The sequence below is a fragment of the Petromyzon marinus genome, chromosome 31, assembly GCF_048934315.1.
Source record: "Petromyzon marinus isolate PM22_M1 ecotype Great Lakes invasive population chromosome 31, UKy_Petmar_22M1.pri1.0, whole genome shotgun sequence".
NCBI classification, from domain to species: domain Eukaryota; kingdom Metazoa; phylum Chordata; class Hyperoartia; order Petromyzontiformes; family Petromyzontidae; genus Petromyzon; species Petromyzon marinus.
The window spans coordinates 12,401,513-12,429,399 of NC_133697.1; the positions used below are offsets into that span (position 1 = coordinate 12,401,513).

The 27,887-nt window shown below is 42.5% G+C and overlaps 2 protein-coding genes across 4 annotated transcripts; both read left to right on the forward strand.

Annotated features, from left to right (window-relative positions):
- Positions 1-2,246: 2,246 nt before the first annotated feature.
- On the forward strand, positions 2,247-10,221 carry ECH1 (enoyl-CoA hydratase 1). Of its 2 annotated transcripts, none has more exons than XM_032964074.2 (10): positions 2,247-2,333; positions 3,780-3,951; positions 4,726-4,814; positions 5,237-5,361; positions 6,341-6,389; positions 6,684-6,748; positions 7,130-7,200; positions 7,777-7,848; positions 9,449-9,599; positions 9,952-10,221. In XM_032964074.2, exons 2-10 carry the CDS (start codon positions 3,836-3,838, stop codon positions 10,054-10,056), a joined length of 843 nt encoding a protein of 280 aa, XP_032819965.1. In that variant the 5' UTR covers positions 2,247-2,333; positions 3,780-3,835; the 3' UTR covers positions 10,057-10,221. The 2 variants fall into 2 exon arrangements, with proteins under 2 accessions (XP_032819965.1, XP_032819964.1); XM_032964073.2 differs by having other exon boundaries at positions 2,320-2,522.
- A 2,829-nt stretch (positions 10,222-13,050) lies between these two features.
- On the forward strand, positions 13,051-26,983 carry LOC116947863 (delta(3,5)-Delta(2,4)-dienoyl-CoA isomerase, mitochondrial-like). 2 transcript variants are annotated; one of them, XM_032964069.2, is made up of 11 exons: positions 13,051-13,226; positions 14,909-14,955; positions 17,932-18,103; positions 19,058-19,146; positions 19,593-19,717; positions 20,507-20,555; positions 21,587-21,651; positions 23,274-23,344; positions 23,873-23,944; positions 24,835-24,985; positions 25,070-26,983. In XM_032964069.2, the coding sequence occupies exons 2-11, from the start codon at positions 14,910-14,912 to the stop codon at positions 25,172-25,174; spliced, it is 945 nt and encodes a 314-aa protein (XP_032819960.2). In that variant the 5' UTR covers positions 13,051-13,226; position 14,909; the 3' UTR covers positions 25,175-26,983. The 2 variants fall into 2 exon arrangements, with proteins under 2 accessions (XP_032819960.2, XP_032819961.2); XM_032964070.2 differs by lacking the exon at positions 13,051-13,226 and adding an exon at positions 14,572-14,741.
- The last annotated feature ends 904 nt before the right edge of the window (positions 26,984-27,887 follow it).

The window sequence follows — 27,887 nt, forward strand, 5'->3', positions numbered from 1 at the left end:
ATGGAAGAATAGGCCAAAATATCCTCTACAATGGCTCTATATTCCCTCTAGTAGGATCCCTTCAGGCAGCGGTGATGTGAGCTTGACATTTCATGGCTCCACCTTTACATTTTACCTGCTGCATGTACATGTAACCTGTTGTATGTACTGCAACGGGCACGTGACTCCTGCTCTCGCTCGAGGCCGCTATATTCACCACAATGCTAAAACGTGAATCGATGTTTTTTGTTAAATCTAACCAGGACCATCAATATATTTACGCCTCAAGAACGTAGTGCGTACCTTTGGCACAAATGTTCTAAGAACAATGCGAAAGCCTTCATAAAGCGCACTCGTTGTATTTATGTTTTAACTCCGCAATGACACTTTAACCACATGCAGCAGATTATTACCATCCATCAGTGAAATCAAATTACAGCGCTGTACAAAATTTTTTGCAATTTACATTTTTGAATTAACACCAGCAGTGCTTTGGAAAATTAAAATGCAACTCAATTAATGTACTAAAGTCTCTTAAAATGTCTCAGTGTTCATGCAGCAGTGTGAGTGTGCATCGAGTACAAGGTGATACCCGACTGATTATATTAGGGCAGCGATGGGCAATCGGCGTGCTTTGGCACATCAAAGCCCCCAGGTGTACAGCAGCAATTCCCCAGGTGTGCTTCCACAGTATATTCGTAGGTATACGCAGGAACCTCACTCTTCACAAGCTCGGATTGAAAAACTCGCCGTGCCATTCAGTTGCAGATCCCGCCACCCCCTCTCCGTTTGTCGCCGGGCGGGTTCGGTACAGCAGAAGAGAGCCATCAGCCACCATCTCCGGCCCTCTACACTCCTTGAAGTCGCGAGTGTGCGCAGTTTGGCCAAACAGACACGGAGACACACACAGCCACTGAGACACACACACACAGCCACTGAGACACGCACAACCGCTGAGGCGCACACAGAGATACGGATAAAATGAAAGCTCTGCTTATCAACAGTTTTTCATATCCGCACCAGTGTTCTCCACTTGAGGCCAGATAAGACGACCAAATCGCCCTACATGGGCCCGATCTCTGCAGGTCTCACAAGCTAAGCAGAGCTTTAACCTGATTAGTGCTTATATGTGAGACTACTTGGGAATACCGAAATGTGTGGGCTGAGGCTTGAAGGTGACCACGGGGCATATGAAGTACAGCAAGAGATTATTGAATCCATCTGTGTGGCACTAATTGTGAGTGGTTATTCCTTCCGATGCGTGTTTTCTCCAGTCTAACAAAACTATATATATTTTAATTTTACTAGGTAAGGCCCACTGAGCTAAATAGCCCTTTTTCAGAAGCAATTTGGCCACAAATGACAGCTCAACAAAGTGGCTTAACATGTGGAAACTTATAACAGCCAAATACTCGAAACGCATGTTGGTAAATGTGGAGGAAAAACCCGAAGGACCCGGAGAAGAATCCACGCGACCACGGCGAGAGAGACACACAAACTCCCACGTATACAGCAGGCATCGTCAGGGTTGTGATCGAACCCACGACCTCCTGTATACCGGGCGAGGTAGTTAACATCTCACCACCCCGGCTTTCTCCCCACGAGTCAAACGCCCATTAATGGCCCATGGCCAAACATCTCAATGTAGCAGGACCCTCCTGAAAAGAGCCTTGATACTCTAACATAAGCAGTTACAAGATATGCAATTGCTTGTCCAGTCAAAAATTTAGTTACCGAAACGTCGGGTAAGGAAGGGAAACACGCGTTGGAAATGTGAGCAGACTCTGCCACCTGCCGGGAATAATTGGCAATTACATTTCCAACCGTCTAACATTGTTTAGTGGCAAATCAGACTACCATTTGTTTCACAGCCAGTATATATGAATTATTACGCTTCTGAATGGCAAAGTACTTATTCTGCAATATATTTAACAGCATTATGATGCATGTGATTATATAATAGAACAAAGTTAACACGACATATTCATACATGGCAACCCCTTACAGGCAAATTCAGACCTTATGCCCTTATAAATCTCAACGTTCATCCCACAAAGTCCCATCACACGGGGAGAAACACAAACAAATATATATTTTTTTTTAAAAACTGCCCGTATTGAAACGCCTGTACAAGAATTGCCCCTGTACAAAAATAACTGGTAAAACCATACATATTGACAGGTACGCATGCGTAATATAATTCTTGTAAATTTGTGCAATAATTTGCCCGGAACAAAAAAATAACCCCCCCCACCACCACCATCTCCCTCGGAACCAATTACAGAAGCTGTGGTGTAGACTCCGGATGCATTTCGGGGCGACACCCGCTTGAGGTCACAGCGCAGTGCTTGGAGGTAGGCGAGTGGTCCTCGGCTCGCTCCGCGTTATCTTTAAACATTTGTCACAAATTTAAAGGCTCAAAATCACTCTTAAAAAAAAGCAATCTTATCGCTGTCGTAAGTTGTGTCTGCGGTCGCAGTCTGTGGCAGCGTCTCCCGTAATAATGGCGAGGGTTTTAGTGCAAAGATTTATCGGCGTGGCAAGTAAGAGCAATTGTTTACCGATTACGGCTTTGCGTTGTTATTATTAAACTCATGCTGCGAGTGTGAATGACAATGCTTTTGTGCTATTAATAGTGTGACTAAACGCGTGTTTACTAACTAGTGCATTTGCCCGCTGTCTCGGTGCACTAACAGTGTGTTGGTGTGGTGGCGTGCGTGCCAAATGGGGTTTCAACTTTGACACACTTTTACCCCCTTTTATTTTTTTTATATTTCTTTTACAGTTTCGCTGTTGTTGACATTGATGCAAATACTGTAGCAATTTAATGTTGCAAAGTATAATTCAAGTTTTATTCTTCCGTGCTTTAAAGACGAGAGTGCTTCAGTCTCAAATACGAATTACATTGCGAATTTTTTTTTATTGAAATGCTGCTGTTAATTTTAGGCCTTCATCCAGCAGATTGGTCATGACTGATTATTTAATAGTACATAGACAAAGGGCAGTTTAACTTCGTTAAATTAAAGTAGTGAAATGTTGCCCCATAGGCCTATGGACCTTATATGCATGCCATGTTTCCCAACAGCTTTCGTTCAATACGCTCATGGATTTTGTTTATGTCTAAATATTAAGATAAATGTTGTAATGTATTATTTCCATTAAGATCTATATTGTCTTGTATTATTTGAATGATTGAGTTTTTAAGTATGTTTAAAAAAATGTTTACTTTCTATTTTTATTTTAAATCATTAATTGTTTAAACTGTTGAATATGCTTACATGTACAGTATCATTGTGTTTATTAGTGTATTCCATGTATTGATGTAATGTTAAAACAAATCATCGCATTTTTAAACTACAACATTTTCTGTTACTGCTGTAAGATAATCCTTGAACGCATTTAAAGAGGCCTGCCTACCACATTTGTCTACCCTTATCAAGCATTAGCATAACTCCACAATTGTTTTGATTACAGTTCATGTTAGTAATGGTTAAACCAATGTTTTGCTTAAGAAATAATCACGCGATTGAGTGAATGTGACATAATGAACCGTGACTTATCGGTCTTCCCCCAGAAGCCATTTGGCAGAAACGCAGCAGCAGCTGTGGCAAAGCACCGCTTGGCTCGGCTCGCTTAATAATGCCAATTCAATGGGAGCAGTAATGGAGTGCAGTCGGGACCCGTTTGGCAACATGCTGGCGCAGTCGTGGGTGACCGCGACACGCCCGTTTTTTCTGCTCTAAGCTTGCTGTTTACGTGTGCGCGTGCTTCTGTTCTTGGGGGTACACACGTGGGCACAGGACTGTGTGGAGTGAGTGCTGTGGCAGGGCGACAGCTGGTGTCTGGGCATCTTGCCATGAGCACTCTGCCCACCTACGAGACCCTGCGTCTCACCCAGCCCAAGGAGCATGTGGTTCAAGTGGAGATCAACCGACCGGAAAAACGCAATGCCATGAACCAGGCGTTCTGGAGGTGCATTAACCAACAACCAGGACTAACAAAATGTGAAAACATAATTTGTTTCGGTTTGTCAATGAGTTTACCTGCAGGTTTATTACTTTTATGTTAAAGTAGGGCACCATTTCCGACACACTAGGCCTTCTAAAATGTCAGTCCATGTGACCCACAGCAATGGCGATTTTCATACTTTATATATAAGCACGTATGCGCGGTATGAAATGTCTTCAGTTGTAATTCTATGGAGGCAATTGGTAAATGCGACCAGTGTACCTAGAGGCTTGCATGACAAACGAGGATTGCGTTGTACAATTTGATCCTTGTTGGCAATAGGGGGCAGAGTTCTCCACTCAAATTTGAAAGTTAATATTTCAAACCTTGGCAGGATCAAATGAGCCCGTTATTGTTTTATGGTAAAGAAAATGTACACTAACAGTGATTGGTTTGTGGAGAGACTAACCGTGTCCGGTAAGAAAATGGCCTTTCCACCACTGACGCAGGGCCATCAAGAGAGATGAGCACTGTCTCGTGCTCACTGGAGGATGTAGACACTGCATTTTTCAAACTTTAGTTTCTACGCAAGCCATTTTCCTTCGCGGTCTAACAATTTGGCTGAATTATTAACGCGGGACTTGGTCTTTTCTCCTTATTGCATATGCCGCCTTTCTATGTTATGTACGTGATTTTTCATTACCGCAGTGTTAAGACAACTGCAGATGAATAAGCACAGTCTTCTGCAAATCTCTACAAAACTCGCTAAAATCACATGTCTGCATGTTGCTCTGACAGGGAGATGGTGGAGTGTTTTAACTACATAGCAGACGATAATGAATGTCGTGCAGTGGTGGTGTCCGGAGCTGGGAAGGTATTCTCATCAGGTGAGAGGACATTTTATACATATACTGTACGTATGGAAATTCTAAATATAATCTTTCTATGCCTACGGTAATCTAGACAGTCGATTATTTCAGCTCAAGAAAGGGGGTATTTTACCTCCTGAAATAATATACAAAGTCCCTTTTTTATTCAGCAAAGCCTCACTGATTCTTTAAGATTTTAGGAGGTTATGTAGCAAATTCCTTGATAAATTCAAGAAATATATCAACTCATCGCTATTGTATCTTCAATAGTGCTGCTTGTGGGCTAGCTGCTTGACGTTTTGAGCCTTTGGGCTTGACAACAGATGAGTAAAAAAAAAACATTATTTTGGCATATGCATATTTTGTCAGTGTTATCACCTGTTTATATAAACCAACATTGCTGGTTAGGGTACATTTTAAAATGCCTCCATGTTCCTCAGGCATCGACCTGATGGACATGTCGGAAGCTTTGTTGTCACCCAAGGGAGACGATACGGCTAGAACCTCATGGCATCTCAGAAAGTTCATCCAGAGCTACCAGGAGACCTTCACTGTCATTGAGAAGGTTTGGCTGGAGCACATAATATAAAAACAGCGCTTGCCCGATCGCCTTCTGGTATAACCGTCTTGCAGGCTTACTGTTCAAACTGCTTTTTTCTTCCTTTATTAGAATACAATACAATTTCATTTGTTGATGCGAGTCAGCCATAAAACGTATTTTGTGGTATTTAATTTTATCACAAAATCAAATAAGTATTGAACCACAGCAGCACGAGAGTTGAGATGTGCTTTTATATATATGGTAAGGTCTCAGAGTACACTGGGGTTAGGTTCCGTGTACCCCCGATTAAGTGCAATTTCGCGTAAGTTGGGGTTCGCCTATACGAGTGTAATATATGCAATGTAAGAGTGTCTATAAAATGTATATAAATGTACTTAAATGTTGCATAATGTACAGTACTGTACAGTAAATGATTCACCAATCTGTATACGATAAATACGAAATATGCGAGCTGGGTGGACTTGTTTCTTGTGCAGGCGATACAGTTACACGCCGTCAAATCCATGTTTGCTTAATGGCGGGAGGTGGTTTGACTCGCTTCCTGCCCCGTGCGTGTCGCGAAAGTACGAATCACAAGTGGCAAGTATGAATGGGGGTCCGCGTACTCTGAGCCCACATACTCTTGAGACCTTACTGTACTGTAAATACGTTTATAAAATTCCCTTTTACAGCCACGTAATTCTTTGCTGCCATTATTACTTTCAAATTGCCTTATGCACTGACTTACAGGGAGGCACTCCCACCGAGCTGTGGAGGTGAATTGATGCCATTATTATAGAGGGCACCGCAATTATGTCTTGAGAGTCACATGGCTGTGGTATTTTTTTATTTTTGTCTCACTAAAGTATCACAATGGTGTAAGACCAGGTCACGCAGTCAAGGTGTGAACTTTCTATACAAAAACAGCTGTTTAGGGTTATATCCATCTTAGTATTGACCAGATTTGGTTGGTTAATTGTATTTTTCTTTGTATTTTTTTCAGTGCACCAAGCCCGTCATAGCTGCTATTCAAGGTGCCTGTGTCGGTGGAGGTATTGGAAACTAATTCCCAGCCTATACTCCTAGTCCCACCCATCAACCTTCCCGGGTTCATAAAATGAGTACCACATTTTGGGAAGGCTACAGTGGTCATCCTTTGGGAGAGTCTTGTCTACCATGGGAATTGTAATTTCCACTACTGGCTGAAATCCACCCAATACGTGAATCGGGCCCTTTGCCTTCATTTAACATGTGGCATAAACACCTTTCCATTGAGTGTATGTCTTTGATGTAACTTTGTACTGCAGTTGCATGCTATAGTACCTTGTGTATGCTGTCTTTTTGAGGTGTGGACATGGTCACTGCCTGTGATATCCGTTTCTGCACTCAGGATGCATGGTTCCAAGTCAAGGTAAAAATATTAATTGTTGCTGGATTTTACATTACGTGTGTTTTCATTCCTAGAATACATGTGGTTCTGCCATGTAAATGTGCATTTTCACTGATGTCTATTTCATGAATAACTATGCTCGATTACACCCACGTGCTTAGTTTTACACTCATGCTTACACACAAGCACGAACATGTTCAATTGTAACATGCTAACTGTGTTGTTTAAAAGCGCTTTTTTAAAAAGAATTTGCCAATGTTTCCCATTGCTATTGATAAGCTGTGCTAAGTTCTGTTGCTATTGATTTAGTTTTCCCATTCCTAGGATGACAGACGTAATATGTCATGAGCATGCCTATAAGTATCTTTACAGCTACCTGAACAAGATTGTTCTCTCATGTAGGAGGTGGACATTGGCCTGGCAGCAGATGTTGGAACCCTACAACGTCTGCCAAAAGTTATCGGAAGTCGCAGGTAAACAGTGATGCGGGACGTAATTGAAAAGGCCGTGGCTCACATAAATGATGCTTCACTACTGCACACTTGACATCGTGATGTCTTCACACTTTGACAAGAAGAACTTTCCCTTGCACTGTTTATATATGAAGGTTCTGTAATACTCACATGAGCATGAATGTCCAGTATGAATCTATGTTTTAAATTAATGTAGGAAAACGCATGTATTGTATATGCAGATACGGAGTGATTTACTATACAAGAGTCCCCTTATTGGCATATACTGTATACCATAATGGATTGACCTCTGCTTAAACGTGTGTTCAATGCAATATGGAGTAACTTTCAGAAGCATTGCTGTTCCACTTCAGTGATGTAACTATTGTGATGTTAAACTGCATTTAGATAATTAATAGCACTGTGGCAGTGCTTCTAAAATCTACTTATTTTGACTTTTTCCTGTCAACAAAACTTGAAACCCAAGTTGGACAGATAGGGGTACACAGCCTTGTGATGTATGCAGCAACATGTATGTTCTTTTTGGGTTGCATGTCATTGAACTTAAATATTCCTTTTTCACGCTGTGCCCTTCAGCCTGGTCTGTGATCTGGTGTACACTGGTCGCAAAATGATGTCGGATGAGGCCAAGAGCAGTGGCTTAGTCAGGTGAGTGCATTTAACCCAGGCAATCATTTGCAATGCTTATTAAACTAGATTCGAAGCTTCCGTGACTGCAGGAATTACTCTTTGGTTCTTTCGGTAAAGTCACGTAGAAAATGAAATAATAATAGAATACGACGTTTCGGTTGCAACACAAGCAACCATCATCAGGTAAGAATGAATGATAAAACACAGACACGGAAACAACACAGGCAGACACACATGCAGAGAGAGACACACACAAAGACACACCGAGTGTGACACACACCAAGATAAAACACAAATACACACGGTTTATTTGTCTTGGTGTGTGTCTTTGTGTGTGTCTCTCTGCATGTGTGTCTGCCTGTGTTGTTTCCGTGTCTGTGTTTCATCATTCATTCTTACCTGATGATGGTTGCTTGTGTTGCAACCGAAACGTCGTATTCTATTATTATTTGATTTGATTTTCTACGCGACTTTACCGAGAGTACCAAAGAGTAATGCTTATTAAGTTTAATATTTGTATAAGCATTAATTAACTTTTGATTTAAAGGTTTCGTGACTGCAGGGATTCATATTCTTGGTTCTTTCGGTAAAGCCACGTAGAAGGAAAACAATAGATGGACTCGTCCATCTGAATAACTGCCAAATCGCTCTCCGTGGTGCTAACGTTAAGAAAAAAACGCCACTTTTTTCAAATTTTCTTGCTGTGGTTTTCACACCTGATGATGATTGCTTGAGTTGCAGTCGAAACGTGAGCATTTTATTGTTTTATATTTTTATTATTTTATTGTTTACCTTCTACGTGACTTCACCGAAAGAACCAAGAACATGAATTAACTGTTACATTTGAGGTTCTTGGTTTCCCTCGTGGTGCTCATGCATTGGGCCAGATATGATGGTTTGGTGCCGAGTAATTTGTACAGGGAAATTAGCAAAACAGATGCTGAAGACCAGACATTAAAGACCTTGTCACAGCATTTCTAAAAATAGTTATTCTCTTATGAGGTCATCTGAATCCCAAATTTAAAAGGGAGCCTCAACTAACTGCCTCAGTGCAATATTATTACACATCATAATAATTTTAAGCCATGTGTCAATCCACTGCTGGATGAAAACCTCCCTACAATGTGTCAGTCGTTGGAGTTGATTTACCATACTTTACTATTTTACACTGGTTAGTGCAGGTTGGTGAAAATATATCACTGTTCTCACTTGGTTAAATAAATGACCGTCAAATTAAATTGGGTCTGTATTGTCTCATTACTCTCGGTGCATGACATCTTGGCACTCTTTTCTTGAAGATGCTTTTTTGTGAATTGGTAGTGATATGCTTGAATGTCAATGTCATTTAAACTGGATGTGTGTTAATGTTGCATTTTCTGTCTTGCTATTTCAACTATTCGGTCTCCATTGTGTGAAAGTGTTGAAGCCCACACAACCCTACACTTTATACAAACTTAAAACACATACACACCATGCCATTGAAAAAGTAACAGTTTTTAAAACCTCAAGTTGTGGACCTTACTTTAAACACAAGAAAAATGTATTCGTTCATGCTCAAGTATTTCCTCTGTTATTAATAAAGGTTATGTTGTGCACATTTCATCATGCCGCTTCTCAGCCGTGTGTTTCCTGACAAGGCCAGCTTGATGGAGGCTGCCTTGCAGATTGCCGAAGACATTGCTAACAAAAGTCCAGTAGCCGTGCAGGGCAGCAAAGTCAACCTCGTGTACTCACGTGACCACTCGGTCAGGGAGTCTTTGGAATACATGGTGAGTGCAAGTCCTGTGGGTGGCGATTGCAGAGAGTTGTATGTGTACCATAGTAATCATAAGTTCTTGAAACTGAAATCCTCATCTCAACTATGCAACGATATGGCTTGTTTTTAAAACCATGATACTGGATTGGAACAAGTTGCTGCTTGGCTGACTGGTGCAGGTAGGCATATGACCATTAGCAATGTCGCTGCGCACATCTGCGTGATGATGTCATCCGCATCCCTCATAATTGAAGCTTTTGGACCGAACAAATACACGGACTTATACCACTGAAACATACAATTGAGTACTGCAAGCATTTAACCCAATATATATTATGTGTATCCTTGTTTCTGTTATTTTACAGGCCACCTGGAACATGGCCATGCTACAGACAGATGACATAATGAAATCAGCAACGGCCGTTCTTCAAAAGAAAAACCCCAAAGAAACTGTTTTTTCCAAGCTGTGATGTAAATCTTTGGTTTGAGTCAATCTACAAAGTGGTCACATAAGATGGGACTATTGGTGTAAGAAATGGATAGTGGACTGCAATGTGTATATTCATAAAAAGGCAACCATAAATTCTTTATACGACTAAAATGTTCGAGTTAAATTCTTACAAACATGCCAATAATGTAATTATTGAGCCAGTTAAACTGTCTCACTCACGATTTGCACTCGTATTGATTTTCTGTGATATACTTCTCGTCAATCCAATTTATTACAATTTGAGATGTGATAACTTAAGACATTGCAGAAAACGTAATCAAATAATATGGCCCAGTGTCAATATTGATATAATGGCTTTTAAAGGGCTATAGGGAGAAGTGCTGCTCTTGAGAAATTATTTTGAGGGATGAGAGAGCGAATAGCCTAAACTGTAGTTGTCCTTTGAATTTCCACTGCATGTACTGCAAACGGTCCTCAATATTTGCTGAACCAATATGAATGATCCTATGGTAAAGAAATATCAAATGGTTGATCATGCGGGTGGTTTTACCAACAGTCTTCAAATTTATCACGATTTAAATGTAAGTGCAATACACTCCTCGAATGGTAAGAAATGCCTTTAATCAAAGCAGTATATCAGTCCTATAATTAGTCAGCCCTTTTGTGTATATAGGAGCAGTGGGTGGATATGAGCGTTCAGTTTCTAGCCAAGTTTGATTCTACGATCTTGGGTCACTTTATTGGTCTGCACCAATTTGTGATTGGTTTGTGGCACTTGTACCTGCTGCAGAAACATGGCGTTTTCACCAGCAGTTCAGAGATGTGCTTTACCCCAAGGGAGGTTTTATTTTAAATAGTTATAATCGCCTACTGTTTTCTAGCATGTTAATGTACAACTGACCTGCCCCTACTGGACATCTGTGCAACAGAACCTCATAGATCATCGGATTTCTCCAGAATAAAGATTCTCATCTGATTCTGTATGAAAAAAAATCCATTGGCTGTATCTTAACTCTAGTGGATGGTTTTAACGTGTATTAACTCTGCCTTATGCATGTACGGTACACCAAATTTTATTGTAGTTGGAATAATCATACCTGTCCACCCATACGGTTAACAGGGAAATTGACGGCGTGCAACCGTTTCAATACGGGAAAAAACGTGTCATTTTGTGTTTCTCCCTTGTGATGGGACTGTAGGATGAAGGTTTAGATTTTATAAGGGCACAGGGTGACCAATTAGGTCTGAACTGGTCTGTATAAGGTAGGCACTGATAATGTTGACTGGTATGTAATATTGTGGTGGAGAATAGCAGGGATGTTTCAAAACACCTGATAATGGTTGTGCTTTATAACGTGACCGCCTTTTTTTGATTGAATTATTTACTTATGGAAATAAGTAGATAACGTTATTTTTGATATTTTCATTGCCGCAAACGTTGGATTAAAACATACAATTTACTGTATTGTGTTCTCTGTGCTTAACGCCTTTTATGGGCAGAAAGTGTGACCACTAACTTCATTCTTTGCTGTTTCAAGCTTTTTTTTTTGTACGGAGAACGTAGAACCACTGCAAGCAAGCACAGTAAACCGGGCTAAAGGTCAACAACTGATAAACATCGAGATACATGTCCTTTGGGTCACTGGACTGGCACTTTGCTTACAATTCCTGTAGCCTGGGTCGAATTCCAACGCTTGTGCGCTTAAGCATGCCCTATTTTCACTACTACAGCTCAGTACTATCTAGCTGGGGGTGATGCCGTAGTACAAATGGCTTGCACACTGCACTTGCAGCCCCGGCACGGCAGTTGAAACAATGGGCAGGATTGTTCAATCAATCGTCACCGCGTCTGTGCGTCCAACAGTAAAAAATAGATGATAACACCCACAGGTCGATCGGCAGGTGGGGTAAACTGGGTACTCCCACTCTTCCACAGACGTCTAGCCACAATGAGGGGAAGAAGGCCCCTCTCGCCAGCAGTGGCGTGAACTAATGTAATTATTTGAATTAATTTGTAGCTCGCATAACGTAGTTCATGCACTCCCAAAATAGATGCATTGCAATACCGCTGGTAGTCTAGATATCATAGGCTGTTGGTATTGATCGTCATTTTAAGGGCTCCTTAAGAACCGTCCATAAATGACGTCATGCATTTAGGGGGGGGGTCAGACAGTTGTGACGATGTGTGACAAGGGGGGGGAGGGGTTTGAGAAATCTGACGTCACATCAAAATGCGCAACTTTAAATAAATAGACCACGTTCTACTTAAATATACTTTTTAATAAATGTTTTCCCCTACAACATCAGAGTGCAGCGCCACATTAAATACGTACTACAATGACTAGTTTAAAGCGATTTGAAGCATGTTTTATTATTGGGGGGGGGGGGGGGCAGAGCTTTGTGACGTCATATTTGAGTGGGGGGGTGTCTGATTTTTTTGTGACGCCGTGTGACAAGTAGGGGGGGGGAGGTCAAAACTCATCCAAAATCGCGTGACGTAATTTATGGACGGCCCCTAATAAGGCATAACAGATTCGAACGGGAGCTTGGACACGTACAATCTGCCCTACAATTATCCGCACTGTTTTTGCTGATGCAGACTTTGAACTCTGCTGACAGCAACTGCTTGTTGGATCGAAACTAAAAAAACAGCAACTTGGGAGCATCAACCCAACATTCAGGCCACGTGAACTACATATTTGCAGAAACGCGCGTTGAACAGTATTTGTCCGCTACAAATATCCACGTGATAAGCCACTTCGTTGAGCTATCATTTGTGGCCAGGTCGCTTCTGAAAAAAAAAGCTATACAGCTCAGTGGGACATTACCTGGTAGAAAAAATATAGATGTGTAGTTTAGTTTATAGTTTGTACAAAATTAGCACATGCAAGTGTGGAGTTCGTGCGGAGACGTTAGGATTGAGTGTGTGGGGGGGTGTTCACGGAAAGGACAAGCGGCCATACCCACAGGAAGAAGGGGTGGTTGTTTGGAATGTGGGGAGATATGGGGGAAGGGGAAGAGTTATACCAAATGGTGGGGTAGAGCAGAATGTATATGAGGTGGGAGGCATAGCGAATGGGGCTACGGGGATTAAGAGGAGGCTCTTTGTTCGTGCTGGACAAGTGTGCGTGTTGGTGCTCTTTGGAACAATACGATCCTCTTCGGACGACTCGTGTGGAATAATCTTTCGTAAGCATGACCCTGGAACCGTGCCTTCACGTTATTTTTTAATGCGATGTACGGTCCAATTAAAGATGTGGTTTTTTTTGCAAGCAAACTGGCCCGGCGTTGGCCTTGCGAGTGCCTTCCGTCTGTCGACAGAGGTTTATTTATTTTTGCTCGAAACATCTTGCTGGATTTCAAGATGCTATCGCCGCTGTTGCACGTGCGTTCCATAACGTTTGAGATAGACGTGCGTACAGGGAACGCATTGCCACCAAGCCGTAAGTGAAATGTACAGCAATGAAATAGTACGTGTACTGCAAATTGTACTTCATGTATAATGTAGGTTTCGGTTTTTTTGGGGGGGTGAGATCACGTAAATATAAATGTGTCGTCAAACCCGGCACCCACCAATTAGTACGGTCTGTCACGTCAACAGAGCATGCCAATGCGTTTAATAGTACAGCACAACCGGTGTGTTGGAGAGCAAATCCACAACATTTAAATAAATTTGCGTGCTCTGTTTACGTGACAAACCTTACTAATTGGCTGTGTCGGGTGGTGGTGGGCTTAACGACACATATTTACGCGATCGAACTCAACAAAAAAACTACATTATAGATTATATTGGTCGCGAAAGGTTTTGTGTTAAATTGTCCTTAACGTGTTTTTTATCTGACCATAATTCGTATAACTTTATTGGACACAAGCACAAGTTTGGAGGGGGGTGCGTCTTATAATCCGATATGTGTGTGATCATATTAAAATAACTTTATTGAACGCATGGGAGTGCGGGGGGTGCGTCTTATAATCCGATACGTGTGTTGCCATATGAAAATAACTTTATTGAACATGGGTGTGGGGGTGCGTCTTATAGTCCGATACGTGTGTTGCCATATTAAAATAACTTTATTGAACACATGGGTGTGGGGGTGCGTCTTATAATCCGATACGTGCGTTGCCATATTAAAATAACGTTTGAACACATGGGTGAGGGGGTGCGTCTTATAATCCGATACGTGTGTTGCCATATTAAAATAACGTTTGAACACATGGGTGAGGGGGGTGCGTCTTATAATCCGATACGTGTGTTGCCATATCAAAATAACTTTATTGAACACATGGGTGTGGGGGTGCGTCTTATAACCCGATACGTGTGTTGCCATATTAAAATAACTTTATTGAACACATTGGGGAGGGGGTTGCGTCTTATAATCCAGTACGCATGACCATATCAAAATAAGTTTATTGAACACATCGGGGTGCGTCTTATAATCCGGTACGTGTGACCATATCAAAATAACTTTATTAAACAACTTTATTCTCTCGGCCGCTTCGTTACATTTGTTTTTCGTTCACGGCATTTGGTTTGCCATCAAACGTCACGGTTTGCAAACGTAAACACTGTCTATATATTTATATATTTTCTCACTTATTTTTATATTTATTCGCTCTTCTCCATCTGCAGCAGTAACCGCGGCTGAACGGCAAGAAGCCGGCCACTTAAACGACCAACTTACTGCAGAGTAAAAAGTTTGCCCTGTACGGGAACCCTCCAAAAATAATATATCCGCGTTCTATAAAGTTTTACCCGATTGTATTATCGTTACAATACCGAACTTTAGGAGTTCGTTGTCTGAAACACTCGTGTTTAATGTTTTTTTTTTTGCCAATAAACGACGACGACGACTCTTGCCTCTCATCTGCAGAATGGCGACCGTGTTGATGATGACAAGAGCTCACCACCAGCTCACGGGTGAGCTTCATGCTGCTGATTCACTTGCGGGCGGGGGATACGTTTTGTTTACGCAGTTGGGGGGGGGGGGGGGGGCTTAGTTTGTTTACGCAGTTGTGGGGGGGCTTAGTTTGTTTACGCAGTTGGGGGGGGGGCTTTGTTTGTGCAGTTGTGGGGGGCTTTGTTTATTCAGTTATGGGGGGGGCTTAGTTTGTTTACGCAGTTGGGGGGGCTTAGTTTGTTTATGCAGTTGTAGGGAGGGGGCTTAGGTTGTTTATGCAGTTGTAGGGGGGGGGGCTTAGTTTGTTTATGCAGTTATGGGGGGGGCTTAGTTTGTTTATGCAGTTGTGGGGGGGCTTAGTTTATTCAGTTATGGGGGGGCTTAGTTTGTTTATGCAGTTGTGGGGGGGGGGCTTAGTTTGTTTATGCAGTTGTGGGGGGAGGTGGCTTAGTTTATTTATGAAGTTGTGGGGGGGGCTTATTTGTTTATGCAGTTGTGGGGGGCTTAGTTTGTTTATGCAATTGTTGGGGGACTTTGTTTACGCAATCGTGGGGGGCTTAGTTAATGCAATTGTGGGGTTGGGAGGTGGACTATATCATTAATCGTGATTAGCGCGTGGATTTTCAGTCTGCGCCTTCTACTGCATTTTAAACATAAAGCGAGAAAGAAACGAAAGATGAAGAGCGATGGCCAAAGTGTATTAAATGACGGTAGTTATTTATTATCTTTCGATTGACAGTGGTGAAGGCGAACACAGTACAAGCACTAGACTTGCCCCAGCCATACATCGGGTCCGCAAATAGTCTCCACGAATAGGACAACTTCATCCTAAAGTTGTACTTCGCTTTAAGCAAGATTTGGGTGCTAAACGATTGCACACACACATATATACACCATTCTTATCGAGAGTGAACCAAATACCATACCTGTCAAACCCTTATCAGTTCCTGTCTTATTGCAGATCAATTCAGACCTTATAGGTCATCCCGTGCCCCTTACAAATCTCAACGTTCATCCTACAAAGTCCCATCGCAGGGGAGAAACACAAACAAATAGACACAATAAATGTTGCCCGTATTGAAACGGCTGTACGCTGTATGGGCCTGGAAACTCACTTTACCTGTACAAGAATACGGGGGTAAATGGTTTGTGTTTACAGGTTATGAAGTGCAGAGGAGTTAATTTGTCTACAGTGCGATATGAATACTGAAGAGCGATCTCATGCCGTTGTTTTACCCATTACATACAGAGGCCCTATGTAAACCCACTGCTTAAAATTCATGATTTTAAACTGATTAATCTCATGACGTGACGCCGATTGCATAATTGGGACAGAAATTGGTGGGGAAAGCCAATGTTTTTGGTTTTATAACAATGCATGTTATCTACCCAGGAAAGCCTTGCTAAAGTGTTCTGCACTAAAATACCGTATTAACATTGCGTGATAATTGTAGCTGTATAATGTTTTATATATATAGACACATTATATAAGTTCGCACAAGTATTTTTTTTTCCATCCCGCCGTCAAAGTGAATTGAATTGTCCATGTGGAATAGTGGAGCTGACTGAACTTTTTGTTTTTACGGAATGGCAGTTGTAGTACGGAGTTAGACTGATGGCCTTAATCTTAGTTGTCTTGTGGTTGTTGTTGTTGTTGTTTGACTTGCATCCCACTGGGATTTTTGCACACAGCGTTGGTGTACGGTGCTATTTCAGGAATATTTTGATGTTTTTTTTCTCCTGCATTTTCTGTTTGCACAGTCACATAGTCACTTTAAGATGTTTTCTTGTTCATGTTTTTGTTTGTTGCGGTTGCACCCGATTCAAGAGCCGAATGGCTCACAGGTCTATACCAAATAAATGAACTAAACTAAATAAATGAACTAACTAAGAAGAAGATCGATCATTCTGTGGGCCCGCCGTTTGCATTTTAAAGCTTTGCAGTTCAAGCCCTCGTATCGTTATCAGCCTAACCATACATTCCACCATCGGGTCAGATAGTGATGTTGTTGGAGCACTGTACACCCAAAAGGAACATTGTAAATTCATTTCTAGTAATGGAACAATTTTCGCCCATCACCACCCACACAACGAGCAATTGGTCCATGAGTCGTCCCAATTCATGTGTTTTTTTAATTAGCAGTGAATAATAGCACCTCCTAGTAGTTGCAGGAGTGACACGAACCTATTGTGTTTACAACCTATTTTAATCTAACAGCATTTATTCCAACACGTGTGAATTTAAGAATCGATGGATCGATGCATTCTCCAGGTCATCTCAGCCCCAACATGAGTACATTGATAGAGCCTGCCAAAAATGAGACCTGGAGAGATGAAACCAGCGGGACACGACACGTGGCAATCTAACCGCGTCTTTCGCGGTCAACCTCAATAGTTGATCTCTCAACACAGTTCTCCTAGGGTGGGGTTAAACTAGGGTTAATTGATTATCGATTCCAAAAGTCACGGAATGGATGATGAAATCCAGTTGCATCTTTATTTACAATGTAACTGATTGACACGAGCGAATGTTGAAACTGCATGGCGTGTTGAAATATGATTGGTCAGGGGCAGTCATCATATGACACCGCTGGCTGGGCTCTTCGGTGTGCGCGCGGTACGTTTGAACAGACACCAAGACGCACACGCGGCTGGACTATGGTATTACGTTTATTGTTAGACAATTCAGAATATATGTTCGGCAGACCGAATGCAGTTATGTATGTTGAAATTATTTCGCACCCTACGTAGCCAACCGTGCTAATTGGAGGTGCGGGGTTTAGTGCTAAAAGTTATAAACGGAAATTACAAATGTATTTAACTGGTAGCATGGAAGGGTGGTCCAAACACCCTTTAGCGGTGCTCTCTCGAGTGCCTTGCAGTGGGGACATTTCCACCAGCAGTGGTGTGAGCAAGGAATTCCATGGCTGCACCCTTACCCTACTTTAATAAATGGTTTCTGCCTGACCTGTGTACTCGTGCGTGTGTGGGCACAGGGCTGCGTGGAACGATCGCCTTGTTGGGGCGGCATCTGTTGTCCGGGCGTCTCGCGATGAGCACAGGGCCCACCTACGAGACGCTGTTGGTTACCAAGCCCAAGGATCACGTGGTTCACGTGGAGATCAACCGACCAGAAAAGCGCAACGCCTTGAACCAGCCATTCTGGAAGTAAAATGATGAGACAGGCCATATTTGTTGATGTGCTAAGTCGATATATATTTTTTTTAAGTCTTAAATTCCATTTCCCAAGACTGCCTTTGTCATCTCAACTTTCACTCTACTGATTCCCATACCTCCCATTAGCACAGTTGGCTACCTACGGTGCGAAAGAAGTTCAACATACATTTCTTCCTCCACCAATGTATGAGGACTCAGTCTACCAGACTGACTGCTTTGGCTCATCCACACTGTGCTTCCTGCCTCTTATCTTGCACTGCTAGACTTGGGAATACCTTCCCATTGTCTCATTACCCACGTTCTTATAAACTTGCTCCATTCAGGAAAGATTAACTGCTATGTAATCTTCCTGATTGTTGCAGGATGATTTGTGTTTGGGCCTCTGCTTGATAACTCTGATTTTCAAAAATGTATGCCCTGCGATTCAGCAACCAAGATGTACTCTTGACACCTACAGTCAAGCTCAGCTTGATGGGAGGGTGTGCTCCTTACCCTCTGCTGTCCCTGTTATCTGTAATACCAACCCGTGACTAACAACTCTTTACCAGTTTCAAAGTTCAGGCTCCTTTTTGCATACCATTAAATGTTTGTCTCTAATCCTGAGCAAACGTTATTTTATTAAAATAGATCTTAGTGTCTCCACATTCAAATACATTTTTGGCAGTGCTTTCTTCCTTTGCATGTTCCCTATGTCTAGCGTCCACTCTACAAAGAACACTGTTGACTTAAACTTTTACGTATAGACCCCCATATGGATAATGAACTGAGTTGAACTCACAACCAGAAGTTGCAACTCAAGTGCTTTGCCAAGGCGACGCCTGGCTGATATGACCTAATGACCCAAACATGATTATAGATGTTTACCTCCATATGCTGTGTCTGTGCTCTGCGTCCATGCTTGATTTTACTGTATCCGATCTGACCTGATACTGACGTGACTGACAGGGAAATGGTGGAATGCTTCAATCACATCGCAGACGATAAAGAATGCCGTGCGGTGGTCGTGTCTGGATCTGGGAAGGTGTTCAGTGCAGGTGACCAGAACAATACATCGGAGAGCTGTGCGGCATATAAGTACATGACAATGGATTTTGCTGTACTACTCTGTGCTGCCCACAATGTAGCTCCGCAACCTATATCACCTGTGCTATCCAAGTTCAATCGAGTGTAACTTCCAAAATCTGACAATATTAGGTCCGTTCTGGGTGATTTAGTCAAGGGCACAATATCTTAAACGTTTTTCTTTCCGAAAATGTTCCACAAAGTGACACCTATTTTTTTAGTAAGGCTCAGGGTATATGATGCTGCCATACATTGGCTCACACGTGAGCCTGCAACTGATTTTAAGAGAACACTTAATTGAATGTGCAAGGTAAGTAGTTTAAAACGGGCCAGATAGAATGGTCTGTTGCTCCGCAATCGCCATTTGTATTAATAGGACATTTACATTGGATATTGAGCAAATATATTTGTCTATTAGGCATCGACCTTGTGGACATAACGGGTGACCTGGTAACACCGGAAGGAGATGATGCAGCTCGAGTTGCTTGGAACCTGAAGCAGGTCATCAAGTTGTACCAGGAGGCCTTCAACGTCATTGAGAAGGTGGGTCCCACTCATGGAAAACTAAGCAACTTGTGCTGTGGTCTGCAGTTTCCATGCAATGTGTGGTTTGTCACTAAATTAATTAATTGTCACATTCTAATACAGCCCAAAGCAGAACCCAAAACACGTAAATGAAGTCAGGAGAACCGGTAATATTTTAGTAGGTAAGCAACCATATATACACTTGTACTCTTGGTTATCCTGTGGCATAATTGGCCCTCGACATTCATATCATCAGCTATGACTACAGCTAGATAAAGGCCTCCCCAAGTTGTTTCCATTTCTCGTGGTGCTGCGCTGTAGCGATCCTAGCACCTGCACACCAGCTGACTGCATCCCTTCATCTCTGCGGCAGACGTCCTGTCAGGTGCATTCACTCCTTTGTCTTGCACCCCGCGTGTCAGTCTTGGACCCCTGGCCAACATCCCTTCTATGGACACGTCCTTGTCGAAGCTCGCTTACATTTTGTTGTATTTCAGCATGAGGCCGGTACGCAGCACAAACCGCGATGTGGGGAGGGGGCACCGAAACTCCACGGGCGGAAGTCCCAAACTCTTACTGCTCCTGGGTTTAGAGGAGGGGACAAATTTGAGTGGGTGCATGCACTGTTTTTTAAAGGGGGGCGGAGAGGGAAGATAAGGGAGGAAGAACTAAAGTGAAGGGGTAAAGGAGACGGGGAGAAGCTTCGCTTACTCTTCTTAACAGGCTGTGGGATGTAAAGAGATTTCAAACTGCCCCCTGCTGCTTCTTGGCAGAGAGACACTTGAACTGCTTTTGTTTCTTTTCCAGTGTTCCAAGCCAGTCATAGCAGCCGTCCACAGCGCTTGTATTGGCGAAGGTAAAAACACAATAAGAGTGACTTGCTTACCTGGGGAAGATATTTTGAATCCAAGGACTCCTTTTTCAGGAGGGGCCTGCATTGTTTTTTTTTCTTTAGATGTTTTCAGCCAATTAAGGAGTGTTTACACACGTGGAGGAAAAACCTGAGCATGGGGAGAAAATCAATGCGTGTGAAAGGGGAAACACTCTTTCCCATACAGGTGGAACAGATGGAGATTAGACCACAATTACTGTACCACTTTCTCCTCCAATATCAGGGTATGGCACCTCATAGCCCACAGGAAGAGAGCTTCACAACATTTGTTTGGCCCACAGCCCTCGCCTTCACAGTGCTGTATACAAGCACCGTGCACCTAAATGTCTTCAGTCGTATCCAGGCGTTAAATTTAAAATGCATGAGTTTGACAGGCAGTTGTATTCTTAATTTTAGTTGCATATTCACAGTGATGATTTTAACGTTGAAGTCAGAATTAACTTCCTGTAGCTCGTTAGAAATGCATCTCAGTAGAGTCTTGTTCTTTACTTTACTGGCCTGGAGGTGGTGCTCTTAAACATTTTCTGTGCACTAAAGTGGAGCGGTGGTGCAGTGGTTCACGCATTATCCTACGAACGCAGAATTGAGTTTGATTCCTGGACATGACTAACGTCAGTAGTGAAAAAAAATGGGAATCATTGAATGAGTTGTTTTTGTGAAAACCGTCTAAAAGCTTCCTTTACAAAAGTAGTTCATGGCATATCCATAATTAAATGCACATTGAGGAGTACTCATGCCAAACTGGTGGCCCTGAAGCATTGGTGGATACAATATTATACATTTCTATTACATTACACCCTCTGTCGACTTTACACAAAGCGGTACGCATTTTATCGACCACGGAAAAATGATAGACCAAGTGAACCTCCCGAATCGATATTAATTCAAACGATACCATCATCTGACATTTTTTCTCATAGCGTAAAACAGTATCTGAATTGATAAATATTGCTATTTTTTGTTTTTATAAAACAAAAACTATCTTTTTGTTTCAGGTTTGGACATGATTTCAGCATGTGACATCCGTGTGTGCACAAAGGATGCCTGGTTCCAGGCAAAGGTAGAATCGTATGAGAGTTTTTATTTACATAGAACACCAGACTGTACAACGCAGTACAGTCCAGTGTCACACATCCAACTCACCAGTGAATGAGGTACAGGCGGGTATATGAAGAGTATTGATGTATGGCGGTGTACTGTATATGTTAGAGCACCTTTCATAGTGGAACCTCACAACACTGCATGCTAAAAATAGTGAAATATCAGTATGAAATTCAAGGGTACATTATATCAATGCGATTTATTGTCATTTATAACAATCTTATGTTCATTCTCTTTATCCGTTACAATGTCTATTGTAAAGGGTGGGTCGAGACGCCTTATGACCTCCATTTAAATGCTGTCAAATGTAATATATATTTAAAAAATAAGGTTTATTTAAAACAGAAATTAACATGGAAAGTAATAAAACATGTTACGGGTCAATTAATTGTGGGAGGGGGACACAAGACATCTGGACCACCCTCTACATTCAGGTACCAAACAGAACCGTATTAAAAAAAAAGTCTTGGAACAAGTGAAGTTATTTTTTAAATGTGAATTTTTTGTTGTAAACAACAGTCCGATTAGCGCGGTTGGCTACGTAGGGTGCGAAAGAAGTTCAACATACTGTTTAACATGTATGCTTTCACGACCAATATCATCCATAATATAGGTGTTTTGGTTTAGATCGCGTAAATATATATGTGTCGTTAAACCCACCACCACCTGACACAGCCAATTAGTAAGGTTTGTCACATCAAGAGAACATGCCAATTCGTTACTAGTACAGCACGCCGGCGTGTTGGAGAGCAAATCCACAACATTTACAATCGGTGTGCTGTACTAGCAAAGAATTGGCATGTTCTGCTTACGTGACAAACCTTAGTAATTGGCTGTGTCGGGTGGTGGCGGGTTTAACGACACATTTACGTGATCTAACAACAAAAATCTATATGGATAGATACATACTGCTGGCGGAAGGTCCTCCACTAGAGGGAGCTCGAGAGGGCATTTAACCAAATCGTCCATGCTGGCAAGATGTCTTGGAAGAGGTGGGAGTTACCCACACTCTACCTCAATTCACACGACCTGCCTGTCAGATAACCGTGGGGTACCCATTTCTACTGCTGGTTTGACAAACGTCGGTGGGCGGGGGGGAGGTTTAAGAAACCTTCCCCATTGGTTCCGCTACAGCGCCAGGAAATTGAACTGGCGACCTCCTAATCGCAAGTCAGTAGTGTTGCTAACCATTGTACCACGGCAAGTTCACAACTTTTATCATGGATCAACTTTGCCGTCAAGAGGTAGATGCGCAATGGTGAGTTAAGTCAACGTATTTCCCCGCTTAAATAAGCAAGAAAGGTCCTCTTCTCTCGACAGCTATAAATCACTGGTGGAAATTTAAGCCTATGCAGTCCTATAGAATTGAGTATCACTTTGTGGATAATCCACAGTGGTCATTCTATGGAAGATTGGCCCCTGACGTGGGAATGTGGAATATCTATTACTAGCTCAGAGCCACCAGTGTAGGTAAAGACAGCTTGTCTATTGTTTGAGCGAGGAACCACACTGACTTGTATTCACAGATTAATGATAATCTCTACAATGTCCTATTACTGACTGCAGTGTGTGTGTTATTAGGAGGTGGACATTGGCCAAGCAGCAGATGTTGGAACCTTGCAACGCCTGCCACATGCTATTGGCAGTCGCAGGTAAACAATTGTATTCCTGCAGTGACTTTTTTTTTTCAAATGCTCTGTTTAGTATTTTAATTGATCCTCTTAAATTTACCTGCCAATGCTCAATATTAAGTGGTAAGCCTCGTGTGGCCGCAGCTGTATGAAATTAAGTTCCCGGCTCGTGAGCTAGAGGTTCTCCACTCCCGCAATAGATGCCACTCTGTCATCTCATCGGGTCGATAAAACAAACACAACTTTGCGGGAAGTCAACAGTGAGCATTCTTTGTTTAAACTGGCCCCTGCCATCGGAATGTGGAATTTGCATGGTTGGCTCAGAGCTGCCAGATAACTTAGCGCAGCCCTTGTTCATGAATATGGAGACACTGGTCTGCTCTTTAATCAGACTGTGGAGTTATTAATATTTCATTGGAATAATTAGGATCTTCCAACATCAGTCTTTTGTGTGACACTGGGACAATAATGATGGCACCATCCACACACCAGTCTGCATTCTCAGCCACTTTCCTCAACCTCTAACACTTGGTTTGCATTCCCTATTAGCCTGGTCTGTGAGATGGTGTTCACAGCACGCAAGATGTTTTCTGATGAAGCAAAGAGCAGCGGCTTGGTCAGGTGAGTAGAACTTGCGGGGTGCAGGTCTGTTGAACTTTTGTGTGAACACAACTTTGTTTTGTTTTTTTATGCAACCAATGGGTTCAAACTGATCACTGCTGCACTCGCATTCACAAGTTGAAATGCGGTGCACGGGTCTCAATGGCTCTCAGTGGTTGACCAAATGAACACCACTTTCTATTTAGTAAATCGTGATTTTTCAAAGGATATACATACCACCACCAAGGGAATGTGCAATTTCCACCATTTGCAAGTGAGAGGTTATGACTTGTCCTACTAATGGGGATGAGTGCCACTCCCTTGCACATTGGAGCATGGGGGATTTTACTTGGTGTTATGCGATACACACACGTTTTATAACACCAAGTGCCCAAAAATACTAACTATAGCATTGGTTTAGCTCTCTGATGTTTTTTTCTGGTTGTACTTCATGTTGTTTGGCATGATGATCCTCGTACTAAAGAAGCTCCCAGCACATTGTTATGTATTTATTTTTCGTGTTTACCCAGGAAAGCCTCGCTGAGTTTTCCGACTCGTTCATGATGGTCCTGTAAATTTTTCGCAGTAGGGGGCAGTGATCACTTGGTTTAAAACAGACATCATGCCAAACAACACACGGTACAACCCGAATACACCTTGGAGAGCTACGCAGCACAACCATGAAAACCTACGCAGTAGTATATCATTAGTTTGTTATTCTTAATGCTACAAAACTGAAGATGTTGTTGCACGCATGTAGAATCATTTCAATAAACCCAGCCAGAACGACACACCGCACAGCTGGAATTGAAGATGCCTTCATTTATTTCAGCAGCCCTTGCACAGTGTCAGATGCATTGACATGGGAGAGAATCTTCCATCCGTTGCACGTGCATCTCTGTCCTCCACAGCCACGTCTATGACAACAAGGCCAACATGATGGAGGGGGCCCTGCAGTTGGCCGAGGACATCGCCAGCAAGAGTCCTGTGGCCGTGCAGGGCAGCAAGGTCAACCTGCTGTACGCACGTGACCACTCTGTCCCCGAGTCTTTGGAATACATGGTGAGTGTGTGCAATGTATTGTGATAATAATGAATGGAATTGTATCCAGGAAAGCCTCAGGATATCTTTGTCTGATGAGTGCAGGCTGCCTGGAACATGGCCATGCTACAAACTAACGACATCATGAAGTCGGCAACGGCCGTCTTTCAGAAGAAAAACCTCAAGGAGAACATTTACACCAATCTGTGATATTGCTTTGTTCGAACACAGTGGCATTTACAGAGGCAAGCAGGGCTCTAGATGCAAAAGCTTTGGATAACAAATGTTATTTTGGTAATAATTAACAGAAATTCATAGTCTGATGTAAATCTACTGCCGGTTGAAGGCCTCCCTGATGCCTTGCAGGTCGTGGCGGCTATATGGACCATATTTCACCATGCTGATCCATGCGGGATGGTAATGGTGAGGTTCCTAGACTGGGACCAATTGAGATATGACTTGTCACTGATGTTAGCCATGGCTGGGAATTGAACTCGAGTGGTTGGCTTCAGAGTGCAGTCTGCTATAATGTTAAAAATAAAAATGACAAGTTAGCTGGATTTCCTAAGGCTGGCACGACTGTTGATTTATTTACAAGGACATGGTGACGCAAGCAGTGTTGGGACGGTTACTTTTGACCAGTAATTCACCTCGGATAACTGATTCTAAAGTCGTCGCCCAGCTCAAAGTGGCACTCTTGTGTTGTGGGTATGGATTAGTTTATCCATAAGACAACAACTCTTGGCATCCTACAAAGTAGAATTCATCTACTCAATCTTGGAGATATTTGAACTCTCAACTTTCTGATGGCATCAGTTCTAACACAGGGCTGCTTTTTAAATGCAGTTATGTTCAGTGTTTCCACGATGTTGACGTGTTACGACTAACACGTTCACAAAGCTATAATTATCTGCAGCCCCGGTGGTTCCCACTAAATTAATCTCGAACAGTCCTTGATGGTTTCCACCATGTAGATCTCGGACAGTCTTTCTTGATGATTTCCACCATATAGATCTCGAACAGTTGGCCCGATGGTTTCCACGATGTCGATCTCCAACAGTCGGCCCCGATGTCGTCCACCTGCAGTCATCCTTCAGTCCCCGAGCCAGCGCCCTCATCGCGGGCCTCACTCACCCTTATATACCCGCTCGGCCACGCCCCGGTAACTTCCAGCACTTTCCCCCGGTAGATTCTTCCAGCAGACTCTACCGTCTTCTACTTCCCTTCTCGAACATTCCCTCGTAACAGTACCCTGCACCTGTTTCCACCTATCTCCACTGACCCCACTGTAACCCTTGCCATGTACAATACCCTACAAATGTAATCAACTGATGAAAATAAATAAATGGGTGCAGCAATGTGGGCATCATTTGCTAAACATGTGGGCTGACTGATCACACGTGTTTTGTATGTTACGGTTAATATTACACGAGAACAAAAATCCACTGGCGGATGAAGTCCTCCCCAAATGTTCGTAATGATGGTTCTATAAACATGCTTCACCACGCTGGTCAATGCTAGTTTTGATGACTCGTTAAAATATCACTCGCTGATCACTTTTATCTGGAGACAGGAACAGGCCACTGGGTTTGTCGTGCAGTGTGCTAACCACTGTGCCACTGCTCCACCTTTTTGTGTAAACTAAATTAGTGATATATTTTTCTATATACAAAGCATTCATAACGCCATGGTTTTTTTTCACTATGCAGCATGCAATAGGTTTATTGAACCAATAAATACTGTACCCTAATTGTGACATCCATGCACTCACATTTCACATTGACATCTGGGTAAATTCGATTTCCCATCTGACTGGTATCAATGGGAGTCAAGGCCCTAATGCACTTCAGGAAATCAATATTTACAGCTATTTGATAGTGAAAACATTACCCTCGGTCTAATTGGGATGTAGGCTACACTGTAAAAATAAATGTGCATATAAACTGAGCTACCCTGTTAAGAGGAAGACTTGTGTAAAGTTTACATTCTTGATTTAATAAACTTTCACGGAGAGTAAAATTTTCCTTTGGTTATCAAATTATTTCTGGAATATCTTATATTTTAGTGCCCAGGTGTGCTTTCGGGTTGTACTGCACGTTCGTTATTACGTCCGACGTTTCTGTGCACGTGCTGTAACCATCAGAAATGTAATTGAGCAGCTCACGTTCTTTCGGTGAGAGTAAGTGTTGTCAGCTGCTGTTGTCTGGTGTTGGCATGGCGATGTACAGTACTGTAGATTTCAACATGTGTTTTATGATAATAACATGCAGGACAACCTGAAAACATCAGTCACCTTGACCTTTTGAGGATAGAAAATAAACATTGCTCTCCTCCGCGGCTCTACACTGAAGGATTGTGGGGGATATACATCGCCATGTCGATTAGAGGCAATCGATCCCATGAGGGCTTCCCTTTACTCCTTCCTAATGGCGCACGGCTTGCCCATTGATTTCGGAACCCTTAAAACTCTTGCCTAGTTTCTCCCATTCATACCGTACCATGTCCAGCATATGTTAATCGAGTGGCATGCGTGTCGCTTTTGAGACGGCCGGCTTGTTAAACACGGCAGGCTTTTAGCCTTTTCTCGCCTACTGAGTCCACCCGCTTTACATAGAAAAATAAACTTTTTATTTTATCAGATGAAGCCCACTGAGCTGTACTGCTCTTTTTCAGAAGCGACCTCACCACAAATGATAGCCCAACGAGAAGTGGCTTATCACGTGCAAATTTATCGCAGCCAAATACTCTTTAATGCTGGAGGACACGGGGGAAAATCCACGCGAACTTGGGGAGAACATGCAAACTCGAAATATACAGCAGTCACGGTCGGGATCGAACCCAGGGCCACCTTGCCACCCTGAGAATTGGTGATTACCACCTCCAGGCCCCAGTTAGAATCCTCCAAGATGGAACATTCAGTTTC

Excerpts from the sequence above, each read along its gene's own strand:
- ECH1 (XM_032964073.2), top strand. The coding sequence starts at position 2,483 with ATGGCGAGGGTTTTAGTGCAAAGATTTATCGGCGTGGCAA. Across the intron at positions 6,749-7,129 it reads ATGCATGGTTCCAAGTCAAG|GAGGTGGACATTGGCCTGGC; the intron begins GTAAAAATATTA and ends TCTCTCATGTAG. Across the intron at positions 9,600-9,951 it reads GGGAGTCTTTGGAATACATG|GCCACCTGGAACATGGCCAT; the intron begins GTGAGTGCAAGT and ends GTTATTTTACAG.
- LOC116947863 (XM_032964069.2), top strand. The coding sequence starts at position 14,910 with ATGGCGACCGTGTTGATGATGACAAGAGCTCACCACCAGCTCACGG. Across the intron at positions 14,956-17,931 it reads AGCTCACCACCAGCTCACGG|GGCTGCGTGGAACGATCGCC; the intron begins GTGAGCTTCATG and ends GTGTGGGCACAG. Across the intron at positions 19,718-20,506 it reads CCTTCAACGTCATTGAGAAG|TGTTCCAAGCCAGTCATAGC; the intron begins GTGGGTCCCACT and ends TTTCTTTTCCAG.